Below are 14,870 nucleotides of genomic sequence, written 5' to 3' on the forward strand. Positions count from 1 at the left end.
GAGTCGGGAAACCAGCACACTGACCGGCACTGGCATTTTTAGGCCCCGTCTTCCTCTGTTCCCACTCCCAGCGGGGCCTGAAAATCCTTCCCTTAGGATAAGGACCCTTAATCAGAAACGGAAACAACTATTGAGACTTCAATGACCAACTGACAAGGTACTAAAGGTTGAGCTGTGTCCTTGGAAATAAGTCCCAGTGAGGGAATCAGCCTCTTGTATAAGAGGAGGAAATAGCAATTTGAAAGTCTAAAATTAGTTCTGACAAAGCATTCACATCTGAAATATTAATTCATCATTCTCTAGTATTTTCCTTAATTTATTTGCTGATAATGCCAAAATAGTATTCTTTCCTATTTCTAAAATGCCAATTGCTGATAATTCCTTTAAAGTTGGATTATTTAATTTTTAAACGCTGAATGGTTTTTGCACATAGAAGGTTTCATTTATTTCACAGTTCCTTTTTTTATTTGCAGGCTCAAGAGGAGAGGAGAGTTCAGAAGACGAGCCACCTCTGGATATGACGACAGTGCAAGATATTCTGAGCAGTCATCGTTACAAATCTTACAAAGTCAGCATCGTCCACAAGCTTCGATTCACCACTGATGTCCAATTAGGTAATTATTACTTGGTGAAATGCGACCTTTATGCTTGTCCGTGACTTCAAATAACAAAAAAATTAAATTTTAAAAACTGCCAAAATTAGATTGGTCTCTGTCTCAAATCACTCATTTTGGAAATAATTCTGTAATTGCTGGCTATATTGTAGGTTCTAACTGTAATGGAACACAAACTAATTATTCAAATTAAGCAAGAAGTATTCTATGTCTTCTAGGAATGGATGCCATATTATTTTAAGATATAATAACTAAATTTGTGTGTTAATAGCTTAATTTATAGGTGTGGTATCTTCCTCGCCCCATATAAAGTGTTTTGAAATGTCCTTTCTCTAGCTAGGTGTAAGATTTTTTTTTAAATCAAACTTCCGGTTTCCTCCCACATGCCAAAGACTTGCAGGTTGATAGGTAAATTGGCCATTATAAATTGCCCATCGTATAGGTAGGTGGTAGGGAAATATAGGGACAGGTGGGGATGTGGTAGGAATATGGAATTAGTGTAGGATTAGTATAAATGGGTGGTTGATGGTCGGCACAGACTCGGTGGGCCGAAGGGCCTGTTTCAGTGCTGTATCTCTAAACTAAACTAAACTAAACTACAAGCTTATTTTGCAGTTGCTTTGCATCAGTTTAATGAAGTTAACATTTTAAATGTTGGGGTCTAGTTACTTTGGAAAAGGGAAATAAACTAGTATAAGGCATTTAAACTGAGCAGAACTGGACCTTGCGGTCAAATTTTGCAGCAATTATAGATTAACAATAACATGGGATAATTGCAGTTATACAAATATAACTGGTAGCGATTACCCTTAGGATAATAGTTGCCACATAAGGTTTTAATGGAAGCTTTTTGTTTCTGATTTAAGCATGTCACAAGAACAGCACTTGCTCTCCTCCTCCAAGTTGTCAATATTGCTGATTCACAATTTCCCCACTTTTAAGATACTTGATGCAATTCACACGTAAGATAGGAATAACCAAGGCCTCAATGGTCAGATGTCATGATATTAGCAGTTAATAACCAAGGCAGTGGTGCTACGTTTTTAATTCACAACCTTTTGCAGCTCATAACCATTGCTTTATTCCACCAAATTTATTGTACAATTGGTGGGGGTGTGGGGTGGTGGTGGGGGGCGGGTGTTTGCTGGGGGGAAGCTCTTGCAGAGTTTAAATATTGTAGGTTTGGGTTTCTTCTTCAATTTTTTGACCATATGGGTTGCTGTGATATTATCCATAATTCTGAAATGCACATTTTTGAAGATTTATTTGGCAAATATACACGTACAGCCAACCTTACCTGTTAAATCAACAAATTATAAAGTTAATATTTATACAGTATCCTTAATAATGTTCAGTGTCATTGACATTTTCATAATGTTTAAGAAAATAATGCTTGAATGAAAAGCATTTAATTTCTTGTTCTGAATATCATTTGTGCTCTAACAATTACAGATGAGTAATAGTGAAATTTATGTATGTCCTGTTCTCAAACTTGAAAGGTGAGTGAAATACCATCAGATTTGTATTTTCAACAGAAAAGCCTCATGAGAGCATTATGCAACGTGTTATTGGAACATGAAATGCATTAACACAAGTGGCTGTTAAATCGCCAAATCAACTACAACATTTAAGAGGAAATTAAACACTTGAAGATGAAAAATAGTAAAGGAGTAGAGGGCAATTAAGGGTTGAGAACCAGAGGACATAGATTTAAAGTGATTGACAAAAGAACCAAAGGCGACATGAGGAAAAAATTTTTAAGCAGCGAGTGGTTACGATCTGAAATATACTGCCTGAAAGGCTGGTGGAGGCAGATTCAATCATGGCGATCAAAAGGGAATTCGATGAGCACCTGAAGGGAAAGAATTTGCTGCAATACAGGGAAGAGGCCGGGGAGTGTGATTGGCTAAATTGCTTTTGCAGAAAGCAGGCACAGACTCGACGGGCCAAATGGCCTCCTCCTGTGCTGCAACCATTCTATGATTATATGAATTAAAGTAGCTAACTCCAATGTTAAGGTATCTCTGGCTTAATCATGATGGGCCTAAAGGCTGAAATTCCTGTGGTTCTAAGTATTATTTTGTCTATGGTGCGACGGAAAAGTTTTTGAATATGACATCCTACTTGACTTTTTAACCGCTGTGCAGAGTTTTGTACTCTTGTGGCATTGGTTTCTTATGAATGGTAGTATGCATTTTGCAAAGCTTACATTTTTTTTTGCCAGTTGCTGCTAGTTTGCTTTGAGGAGAATTTTTTTTGCCGCTCTGCATCTGGAAGCTGTCAGAACAGAAAGCTTGAAAAGGTCATCCCTTATCACTAAAGATAAATGATATAAGGGGAGTGGAGCTGTTAGGTGAAACGAATGGTTCAGTTTGTTCAGCACTGATGGGACTGACCTGTGAGTACAGCTTTCAGGGGTTAATGCACCTTTCAGTGTGCTTATAAATGTGAGTTTTCAGTCATATTTTAATTCTGTGTCTGTCTGCTTTATGTAAGGTACAGTCTGCCACATAGTAAATATAAACATATCTGGATCTCTTGTCCAAAGGTATTGATGTCCACTATGAAGTTAATGTACAGTTAAAGGCAGGGGCCCTTCCAATAATTTCTAGATTTACAGATATTTTACTTCAAATAAGTAAACATCACCAAAAGCAAAATTATTGTTTCTCCTTTTCAAATTTCACGCACTGCTCAGTAAGAAAAAAATATATTTTCTGTCAGTATATTGGTAAGAAAGTCTATAGCTAAATTTTAAATTTTTGGCATTTATATCTGTTACTAACAAATACATGAATTATGATGACTGGTTATGTTCCCTGGAAAATTTTGTTGTATGCAGCCAGTTTCTTCAATATGCGGTACCTTCTAAATTAATTTGCGTGCCCACTGCGCAGTATTTAACCCAGGAGAAGGCCTGTGCGGTACCTTCCAGACTGCTGCATGGCTACACACGTGCACAGCTTAGCAGGAGCACTGATGACTGGACATTGGTGTTTAACACATTCATAGGTTAAAACATTTTTTGCTGTTTTCCCAAAAATAAAGGTTTTAAAATTTATCAGAGTTTGAAGAGAATGTAGTTGGAGAGTGAAACCAGAGTTTATTTTGTCCTGGCAGAGCAGTGTAATTTACAAGTTTGTACTTCAGTCTTGATAATGTCTGGACAAACCTGTCATGATTCCAGAACCTTGATCCTGATTATTAAAACGTGCTAATTACTTTCTATCTTTCTGACCAACGAGTCCTAATTTAACTCATTTCTGTTGAAATTCCAGTCAACAATTGTCTATTCCTGGGTTTAAATTACTGCTGGTCCATAGGAAGATCCAGAGCAAAATAAAGACCATTGATTTCATTAAACCAGTTCTATCCAGTGCGTAATTGATTATTCTAAAATGGATTTCCTTCCCTACCACCCTGGGGGATGGGGGAGTCAAATTCAAGCATTTTTGTTAATATTTCTGTAGCCCTCAGGGTTTACGCTCGGTTTGCCTCGGTATTTGTAGTAATTGGAAGATTTTTTTTTTCCTCTAGGATCATTTGAACAAAACTGAGGAAAATGTTGTCAAATGTCTTAACTACAAAGGGTGCTCAGAGCAGCATATCCTGTCTGCAGTCAAAAGATCATGGGTTGAAACCCCACTCCAGAATATAAAGCATTACCTGAAAAATTAGAGCATTCTGCAACTTTTACAGTTATTTCTTTTTAAGATTATTTTCTCATTTGCCAAAAAGTGTAATTTTTTAAATAAAGGAATTTAAAGAGAGACATTAATAGGAAGCTAAACTCCAATTTAAAAAAAATCAGATTGGAACTGGAAGGTTACCTAATACATTAAAAAAAAATCCAAGTACTACGACTATAATGGGCACAAAATCTAGGGTTATGCTTCAGTATGATACTGAGGGAGTCCTGCATTGTCAAAGATACAGTCATTCAGATAAGATGTTAACTGAGGCCTCTTCTGTGCTCTTAGGTGGAGGAGGATTCTATGCCATTTTTGAAGAGCAGCATAGGAGTTGGCTGGTGTTCTGACCAACATTTATTCCTCAACAAAGATCGCAAAAATAAATTACTCTCTCATTTATGTCATTGCTGTTTGTGGGATCTGGTTGTGTGCAAATTAGCTGCCACTTTTGCCTACAAAACAGTAGTGACAGCACTTTAAAAATAATTTGATGATTCTGAAGCCATTTTGAACACCCTGAAGACTTGAAAGGTACTATATAACTGCAAATATTTTCTATCACCATATCTGAACTAGACTTCAAGAAGTTTTCAAAAATAATCGTCTGGTCGTAGTTTCTTGGCGAAACTAAGTATAACCAAAAGTAGACCATCATAGTAGTAGTACTTGGATTTTTTTAATGTATTAGGTAATCTTCCAGTTCTCATCAGATTTTTTAAATTGGATTTTAGCTTCCTATTAATGTCTCTCTTTAAACCCCTTTATTTAAAAAAAATACACTTATTGGCAAATAAGAAAATAATCTTAAAAGGAATTAACTGTAAAAGTGGCAGAATACTTTAATTTTTCAGGTAAAGCTTTATATTCCTGCAACAATGTCTGCCATTTTAAGTCCATTCTTAGGTGCCTTGAATGATACCTAACAAAAAAAAAACTTGCGAAGAAACTGCTATTCACGCTTTGCTGAGTAAAAAGTAACAATTTTAATTTGACAAACTTCCAGAAGAGGCAGTTGTGTTTAAGTGCAGTAAAAAGTATTTTTTCTCAAAGAATGTTCATGATTAACAAAAATTGGGAATATCTAAACCAACAAAAATTATTTTTGACATTTTAAAACTGTGCAGTTGATTGCAGACTGTACAGAGATGCTAAATAGCAACTAGAACTTTGAATAAAGTACATGAAGCATATATCCTTACTGACCGAGTGACTACTTCTGCTATGGAAAGATGCGATATGATTTTGTTTCATTATAGCCTAATTTTTTGGTATTTTGTAAATATATTAATTTGCACACTCTACTTTGCAAAATAGAAAAAATAATTTTCTTTCACAGACATTTTTTTTTACCAAAAAAGGAGATAGCCAAAAACATTAAAAGGTGAGCTTCTTGAAATCATGCAAATAATTTAACGGTGTTCAAAATGAAAGATGATTTAGGAAGTATGAGTAGAAGCAGTTTAAATATCCTATCTCTTCTCTTTCCCACCCCCCTCCCCCCGCTAAAAAAAACTCCTTCCAAAAATATTTCAAACATGGAATGGGTGAAAACTAGTAGAGTGGTAGAGTAGCCTTTACTGAAAAGATTGATGCAATGGGGAATGACCTTGGCTTGGAGCAGGAGCTGGTGATGTATGTACGAGCATCTCACTGCTAAATGGACCCAGATTTGTAGCACTAATATACATGGAAGCCCAGAACCAAACTCAGGATGGCAATAAATCAACAGCCACTTTAGGTGTCATTTCTGGTTTATATTCTGGTATTGTTCTATCAGTTTAATTCATGTCACTATCATCTGTTCATCTGGAACAGTTTTATATAATTTTCCAGTGGAGTTACCTGACAAATCCCATCAAATTAACAAGGTACATTAACAATATTGACTGCTTCTGTGGTTTCTGAAGCTTTTGGACCATAGAATGAATTTTAGATGTATTCCCTTTTTAGTTAACAATTTTGGGGACTTTGGCACATAGAAATAATTGTTATTTGTCTTTGACAGATTTCAGTAACTTGCATGTAATTTTTTTAAAAAGTAAACGCAGGCAAATTTTTCCAAGTATTTAAGATTTATTTTGTAATCTTCCTCGTTCAAAAAGTGCAAAAGATGAAAGTATATACATATGTATGCATCATATTTATTTTAATTAGACATTTTATTGAGATAAACATCATATTTTAAAGATTTTAATGATTAGACTACTTCGCTGGGGTATGCACATCCTGTTTCTTAATGTTGTCTTCCTGGCTTAGTGAAAATTACATTTGTCATAAAAATATTGAATTCGTTGTCGTTTCTCCAATTGGCAATCGATTAAAGACAAATATTTTAAGTTGGGTGCCGTTATGTTCATAGCCTCCAAATTTACATTTATGTGAATAAAAAGGACTATTTTGGGGTGGGGGTGGGGGAAAGCAATGCATAATCTAGCGTTTATTGTCTACTTAATATCCAGTTCTGTGAAGTGGGAGTGGAAGTCAATTGAATCTTTTTACAAAACAAAATTATATTTATTCTTGAGTTCATGGAACTCTTTACCATATTAACATGTCTCCAAGTACATCACATGGAGTTAATTTTGAAGTGCAACAACTGTTATGCGGACAAAATTGTCATTGTTGATTAAAGCAAGATGCTGTCATCAACAGTGGTCAGGCAAACATGGGTTAAATCTGTGTAGAATCTATTTGCCAGGTATCTGTAACAGCTTTTGAGTTGCTCTGTATTCTGAAAATCTCTGGCACTCATGAAGTAGACTTTTCTTTCACAAGTTAAATTAATGTCATAGATTCTCAGATAATTCTGATTTTTAAATGTCCAAGTGGGTTATTAAGTATTATTTTTGTTATTACTATTGTGAACACAAAAACAGCTTTAATACTCCTGTTCACTTATGTGAATTACCAGTCTTGTTGAAACAATGGAGAGATATCCGCTGTGATATCAATCTCCAGAGGTAGCTGGCTTCCTGCCATCTTGAAAATCTCTCAGTGGAAATAAAATAGTAATTCATATGCCATCTTTTCCTCAAATATGTCCATTCAGCAGTGAATCGCTTTGTAGTGTAAATTTTTATTTCTGTAACTTGCATGAAAATGTTTTTTTTAAATGTCAGCTTGGCTCAATTGGTAGCAAGCATTCTTGTCTGAGTCAGAAGGTCGTGGGTTTAAGCTCCACTTAAGACTTGGGCACTTAACCTGGACTGATACTGGAGCACAATACTGAAGGAGTGCTGAATTTGCAGTGGATGTGTCTTTCAAATGAGACATGAAATCAAGACCTTGTCTGCCTACTCAAGTGAACATCAAACATCCTGTGGCACTCTTCAAAGAAGAGCACAAAGTTCTCTTGATGTCCTGATTAATATTCCTCCTTTGCCCAAAACCACCAAAACAAAAGCCTAGTCATTTATTCATTTCTGTTTGTGGCAATTTGCTGTCTACTAATTGGCTGCCATGTTTACCCATCTAAAAACAGTGACTGCACTTTAGGATGTGATGAGGTGCTATATATATCTTAAGTTCACTCATTCTTTAAATGTTATTCAAGCATGTTGAATGGTTTTTGCTGTCAGTTGTATGAAATTTAAAGTAGAAAATACTATACAGCTAATCATAAGGACAGGAATTCTATCGATCACATTGAAAGTCTGAAATTCTGAAAACTAATTACATGTTAAAATTCACTGAAGTGTTGGTAAAGCATTTTATTCTGTTGCCTTTCTTACTTATGCTTTATGCAACTGCTGTTTTTTGTGAACTTGCATTCTCACTTCAAATTTACGTAAACTACACTCACTCCAATCTTTGAACATCAGTGCTTAATGCTGAATATTTGCCAGATTTCCAAATTATTTGGTCACTGTTGCTATTCTTATGTTAAGAAAAATCATTGCCCACTAAATGTGAACTCAAGAACCAAATACAAGTAAATTTGAACACTTGTAAACAGCAGCATGAAATTGAAAGTGATAACTAATTTCTGTTCTCAAGTAGAAAGCTATTTATGTTGAAGGTTGAGTAAAGAAAGTTCAACTTTCAAGTTACCGCTCAGATGAGGAATGATTACTGGTGCATTTCTTCACAAGAAGGGTAGTTTTGTCCGGAAAAAGTAGATTTTACATAGGTTGAATAGAATAGATCCGACACAGCATTAGGAGGTTTGTTTATCTTTTTTAAAAAGTAACTGACAGGGCTCAACAAATGTCCTTACAATGTTGTAGACTTTTCCCATCCACTAAAATGTTTTTGTTTGTATAATACTCATTATTAGCAAGAGCTGTAGGATTTTGAGTATAATGTGTACACAATTCTATTATACATCCATATAAATTTCAAATGAACATGCAACATTCTGTTGTTTTAAATCGTACATTGTTATATTGTGACATTAGCTCTGCTTGCACACACTGATGCTTTTTTTCCTGTCAATTCATCCTCATTCCAACACCCTTAGCTAGCTTTCTCCATGCAAAGCTAGATTTGATAAGTCACGCATAACAAAAAATAGTTTAAATCTGATCTTGTTAAGTCTTGTATATATCAAAAGTCATGTACTTCAACACCATTGTGTCTCAGGGTCTAGATGACACCTTTCAAAGTTAGCATTTTCTTATTTTGTAACATGCTCCTATGTGTATGCATGATATGCATTAAGAGGAAATGGCTTTTGTATTGCCACAATAATATAACAGCTATAATATCAAACCACAATTGAATACAAATTTGATAACATCATATAATTTAAATTAAATGCAGCTGGGGTATGCTATGACTGTTTTGTTTGTCTCTGTGACTCTCTCATACTAATCGGAGACCTTTCTTTAGTCAACTGAATAAAGTGGTGACATAATGCAGAATACTACACCACAATGCTGGTTTGAAGAATACAATATCCATTTCAGACACTCTTATCATTTTTATTTATTTGGTGGTCCAGAAATCTGCTCCATATTCAGCATTCACTTCGTATGCTGCAAAAGAAAACTGCGTTTTGGAAGGCTTAAGAGAGCACTTTATGTGTTCATTCCATTAAGATTTATAAAGTGTGTCAAATGGTTGATATAAAATCACTTACACAGCCCACTGGTTTATATCCCCACTGATTCACAGGTATCTCAGGAGAAAAGGTGGAGATAGACCCTGTTACTAATCAGAAGGCCAGCACCAAGTTCTGGATTAAACAGAAACCCATTTCAATTGATTCTGATCTACTCTGCGCTTGTGACCTTGTGGAAGAGAAGAGTCCAAGTATGTACTACTACATTTATGCACTCTATCTTTGTGCTGTTGTGTGAGTGAGTGCATGCACTCAAATAGAAAAATTAAAGCTGCGTATTGTCCACAGGTTTAATATTAGATAAGACAGTGGTGCCTATGATACATTTTTTTATCCTTTAGACTGCTAGCTGCATATCTGTATTGTGTTACTGAAATCAATTTCAAAATTTTCACCCGTCCAAAGGTTGAACAACATTTTGTTGCACTCTGCGCAACGGTGCCCTGTTAATCCATCAGAATTTACTGGTGATAAACCTGGTCAAATTTGTTACGTTGAGAATTTAATATGATCTGCCACTACCAATCATTATTGGTGCTCTATTGTCAGTCAATTTTTTTAAAATCACACTTTTTGAAAAACAAACAGGCTGCAGAATTATACATAAAGCAGTCGTGATGATTACTGTAGGAAGAATTTTTTTTGTATTTTATCAGAGCCATTTTAATCTATATGTAGATATTTAATTTGACATGTTTTGGAGATTTTTGTTAAAGCTGTTTGAAGAAGGATACAATGCAAGATTCTGGACTCGTGGTTTATGTACTTGTTTTTGAATTTGATTTTTTTTGTCCGTCAAAAGAAGTTTGGTATTTTATGTAATTATTTAGTGCTTGTTGATTTTAAACTCTGCAACATTGGGGTTTTTAATTTTATACAGGACAGTATTACAGAAATGAACAACAGAAGAAGAAAGCAAAAAGCTGCTTTCTTGTGGGAACTGAGATTTAACATGATAAAACATGATTGTTTATTTTACTTAAGGATTCACATCCCTCTTGGCTTCTGCAAGAACTCCAGCTTGCTACCCGAGAGGTTATACCATCTACCATATCACAAATGGTTTATAGGGATAGTCACTTGTGCTTTTTTGAAATTAATTCCCTGTCTTCTGTTAAAGATTAGCAGCCTCATTTTCTATTTTTTAAAGCTAGGTCCGAATGTAAAATGAGAATTATTTGTAAATGCAGAAAATGGTTGTGGGGAGCGAAGTGGGTTGACTCAGAAGTTGTTTTCACCACAAAAACTTGCATTTGTACAGCACATAGCCTCAAAAACATCTAAAGCACTTTCTGTACAATGAGTTACTTTGAAGTGTAGTGACTGTTGTAACGCATACAAATTTGGCTGTTATTTTTGCACATAGCAATATCTCAAACAGCATTAATTTGAATGGTTGAATAATCTGTTTTTGGTCATGTTTTTTGGGAGAGGAAGGTTAGCCAGGACACAAAGAACTACCTGCTCCTCTTAATGTGATAGGCAAGCAGAGTTTTTACGAGGGAATTCAAAAGCATAGGGGCCAGATGAATGACGACCCACCTTTTGAAACAAGCTGCTTCTTTGTCTTTTTTTTATTGTATCTCTAAAGTGTCTTAGGACGTATTTCATCATTAAAGGAGTTATATAAATGCAAGTTGATGCTTTATTGTCCAAAATTACTTTTTGATTTAAAGAACTGGTCAGTAGGGATTGTTCTATAACAGAGTATCACTAAATTAACGATGCATGTTCTGTGTTAAATATGTATTGTGACAAGAATGCTTCGTGTTTTGTACAATAATGTTGAGATTCCAATAACATAGTAAAGTTTTGTATTTAAGAACATTTTAGTTACATCCCTCTGCAGTTTATTGATCTTTTTTTCTCTTGAAAGATAAGGGTTTTAATCCTATTATTTGGTGCACTTCACAGTACAGAATCAGCAATATCTTAAATCCACCTTTCAAAATGGCTTGCCAATCCAGCCAATACTTAAGTAGCTTTTTAGATGCAGTGCATTTGCAATGATACATTGATTTAACCAATTAGCACCTTTTTATTCCCCTAGCTTATGCACAAACCAGTAAAAAGCATTTGGTATTGCACCATTTGGAAATGTTAGGAAATGCTAGTATGCTAATATATATGTCAAACCTTGATACAGGATGAAAGATTGCTTTGTTTCAGACTATTAAATGTAACAAAGACATTTCAGTTTCTTCTTTTGTGAGCAGTGCACTATACTGTTAAATCGCACTTGTCATTAATTGCATGCAGTACATCATGTGACCTTGATCTCTTCAAGAGTTATCATTCCATTGCTGCAGAGGGGCTTAACAGAATGTTAACCTGATAATGGGGACTGGGCCTTCTAGTAGTGCCCCATCTTATAGTTTTCTATTGAGCGGTTCTGCTTGACTAGCTAAAGAAGGTGGCAAGAAGATTAATGATGGTAGGCTAATACAGGAGGGTGTACCTTTCCAAGACTTCCACTGCAGAGATATTAGAGCTGAACCAGAGCTTGGCTTTTTCCTTAACCTGTGACCTTTAACCCTCCCTCACCATTGAGATCTGTCACTGCAGCCGACGTTTTGATTGATGTTCCTACAAGAGTCGGTCTTTTTCATTGAATTTCACATCTGCACGAAAATAGCTTTTCTTGCAGAATTCGTGCTGGCTGTTAGTGATAGCAAAATTGATGGTAGAAATGCTTTTATGTAGTTTTTATTTAAAACCAAAGATACTTGACACATGCTAATGTAGTGTTGTGCCCTCCTGTGCCCCTTTCTTATATTTACTCCATTCCGTGTAATTAATGCCTAGAATTGTCTTGTAATATGGATTGCATTGGAAACAAACTTTAAAAGATGGTAATTTTAATTCATTTAATATACACTTACTGTTTACTGACTTCCTGCTAATGCTGGCCTCTTGTGTGACTTATTACATATGAGCAGTGAGTTCACAAAATTATCAGCACGGTGCCAGTATTTTTTCACAAAGTACCAAGCAGTACAAGTACCCTCAGCTGCTTCAGTAAAACTACTGAGAAAACATTTTGTTAAAGAAACAACCTATATGAGCATTCCTAAAGTACCACTATAGGTTCAATACCGAGCAGCAAGTGCCAGCTTGGTATAGGTCCAGTTTTTAATACATTTGGACTACTTGGGATGCTTTCACAGTTGTCAGACAAGATAATCTATACTTGAGCCCTGGTGCCAATTTGTTGTTTTTGGCAAGACATAAAAGCCACATGCAAATTTCTCTGTTAATACATTTTCCCTACTTGGTGCTACTTAATCCATGTTGGATAGAGTGCCCGAGAAGAACAGCTGCAAACTGGTGATATGTAAGTAAAAGCATCTTACCCTCCTTCCTCAAACTGTTCAATGTATTTTTTCCACTGATGTAGCACATTAGGAGTCATTTACAGAAAAGTGTATTTTTTCCTTGTGTTGTAATTTAGAAACTGTATCATTTCTATTATGGGGGCAAGGCTATGTTGAAGAACCTCAAAAAAATATTTGGCTTTGATATTGTGGAGTACTGTCCTTCCCTGTTATTGCCAAACCCCTTGTAATTTGATTTGGCAGTATTAGTTAGCATCAGCATTATTTTAACTCTTAGTTGACACTGGTTTGTAAGATTCTATCTCCTGGTCCAGGTGTAGATGGAGTCATAGGCTGGAATTTTATGCCCACCCACCCGGGAGTGGGCTGGGAGGCAAGTGTGGGTGGGGGGGAGGAAAGGGGCTGTAAAATCGGATTGGATGACGAGAGGGTGCCTTTCCCATCACCTACCTGCCTCCGCTAGTATTTTACCAGCGGTGGGGGAGGTGGTGGTGGTCAGCTCGCCTGCCCTTAGGCCAATTGAGGCCACTTAAGGGCCTCTTCCCACCGCCGCTGGTATTTTACCAGTGGTGGATAGGCACCACCACTTGGGGAGGCTGCCCAGTAGAACCTGGCGGTGTCCTTGAGGGGGCACCTCCTGTTCAGGCACCCTATGCCCCACGGAGGGCCACCCCCACCCTCACAATCAAACCCCTCCCCCTTGCCAGAGCCTGGCTGATTGGCCCCAGCAAGCCCCAACCCCACATACCTCTCTGGCCTCCATCGCTGTCTGGGTCCGGGGCCTTTTGCAGTCCCAACAGTGGGCACTGCTGAGACTGAAGAACTGCTTGCTCACAGGCCGGCAGCTCTTAGGGGCCAGATATCCTGCCTCAGAGCGCAAAAACCACAACCTCAGGCAATTAATTGCCTGAGCCATGCAAAATAGCATCATGGCTTTCAGGGCTGGTAGAGGTGGGCTTGCCTCCGACTTTACAGCCAGTGGGTGGGGCCACTGCCTCCTCATTAAATTCCAATGTTAGTCATTACGGCACAGAAGGAAACCATTCGGCCCATCAAATCCATGCCAGCTCTGTGTAAAGCAATCCAATTGGTCTCATTCCCCTGCTCTATCCCCGTAGCCCTCCAAGTTTATTTCTCTTAAGTGCCCATCCAGTTTCCTTTTTGAAGCTTCAATTCAGTTCAATATTCTGATTGACAGGTTATGATTTTCATGACAATATGAAGTTCTGCTCTGATATATTCCTTTGCCAATCCTCACTAATTAGAAAATATACTGATAACATGCTTAAAATATTGTGGATACTGTGATTACTGCTTTAGTTATTCATTGAGATACTGTGAATAAGTAGTTCATTTTTTTCTATAACATAACTAGGTTGAGTTAGGATTGTGGAGGTGGCACAGCGGGTTAAGTAGCAACCCTGATTGCTCTTGTACGCCTCCCAATGGCTTAGAGTAGTAAAGTCCTCGGAACAGGACATTTCCCTGTTCTCAGCTTGCGAGTGCGTAAGAAGGGAATTTAAATAATAAATAGCTTCAGGCGAAATTATCTTTTATACTCATATTCCTTTCTCCCTGTTTCTATTCTTCCTGTCTCCTAAAAAGCCATTCTTGTGATTATTAAAATTGTGTTCTGTAATATTCAAAAGATTTTACTATAGGGATTCCAATCCTTAGAGAAGTACTTGCTTTAAAATAAAATCTTCAGAATTCGGTGTAATTTCTTAGCCTTACTGCAGATATTGTTAACAGAGTTTGATCAAGAATTCATTCAATTCATTTAAAACCTAAGTGCGATTGTAGCAAACAACAGTAATACCAGGATTGGAAGTAGAGAACAAATAATCATGATGCATATTGCCTGATTCTTATAACAAATGCTATTTCATACCCCTATTAAAAGGCGTCTTAGCCATCCTGTCAAAGCTGGTCTACCAGGATTTTTTAGTTTAATTACACTATCCAATTAAAACTCCTTGCAACATTTTGATTTTCTTCTCCTTGGGCTTGAGTGGTGATGACATTTACAAGCCTTGGCTTTCAAGTAGACAATAGTTTGATTGATGAGCTGCAGAAGGAATGAAGGAGGCGATTGCCATGTGGAAGCACTGCTTAGTGCACTTTGATTTATTTATCATCTGTTCCTAAAACAAGACTGGTGAGGTGA

The 14,870-nt window shown here is 36.6% G+C and overlaps 1 protein-coding gene across 10 annotated transcripts in view; it reads left to right on the forward strand.

The window, feature by feature from the left end:
• Window positions 1-14,870, forward strand: part of mapkap1 (MAPK associated protein 1) — a 305,427-nt gene that overhangs the window by 245,673 nt on the left and 44,884 nt on the right. For 9 of the 10 annotated variants that reach the window (XM_068012482.1, XM_068012484.1, XM_068012481.1 and 6 more), the window contains 2 exons: window positions 474-614; window positions 9,422-9,559. The exons of the other annotated variant lie outside the window; for it this stretch is intronic. In XM_068012482.1, the coding sequence (XP_067868583.1) occupies window positions 474-614; window positions 9,422-9,559 (279 nt within the window). The remainder of the gene's footprint in view (window positions 1-473; window positions 615-9,421; window positions 9,560-14,870) is intronic. 10 annotated transcript variants of the gene reach the window in all.

Source organism: Heterodontus francisci, chromosome 32 (genome assembly GCF_036365525.1).
Source record: "Heterodontus francisci isolate sHetFra1 chromosome 32, sHetFra1.hap1, whole genome shotgun sequence".
In the NCBI taxonomy this organism is placed as follows: Eukaryota; Metazoa; Chordata; class Chondrichthyes; order Heterodontiformes; family Heterodontidae; genus Heterodontus; species Heterodontus francisci.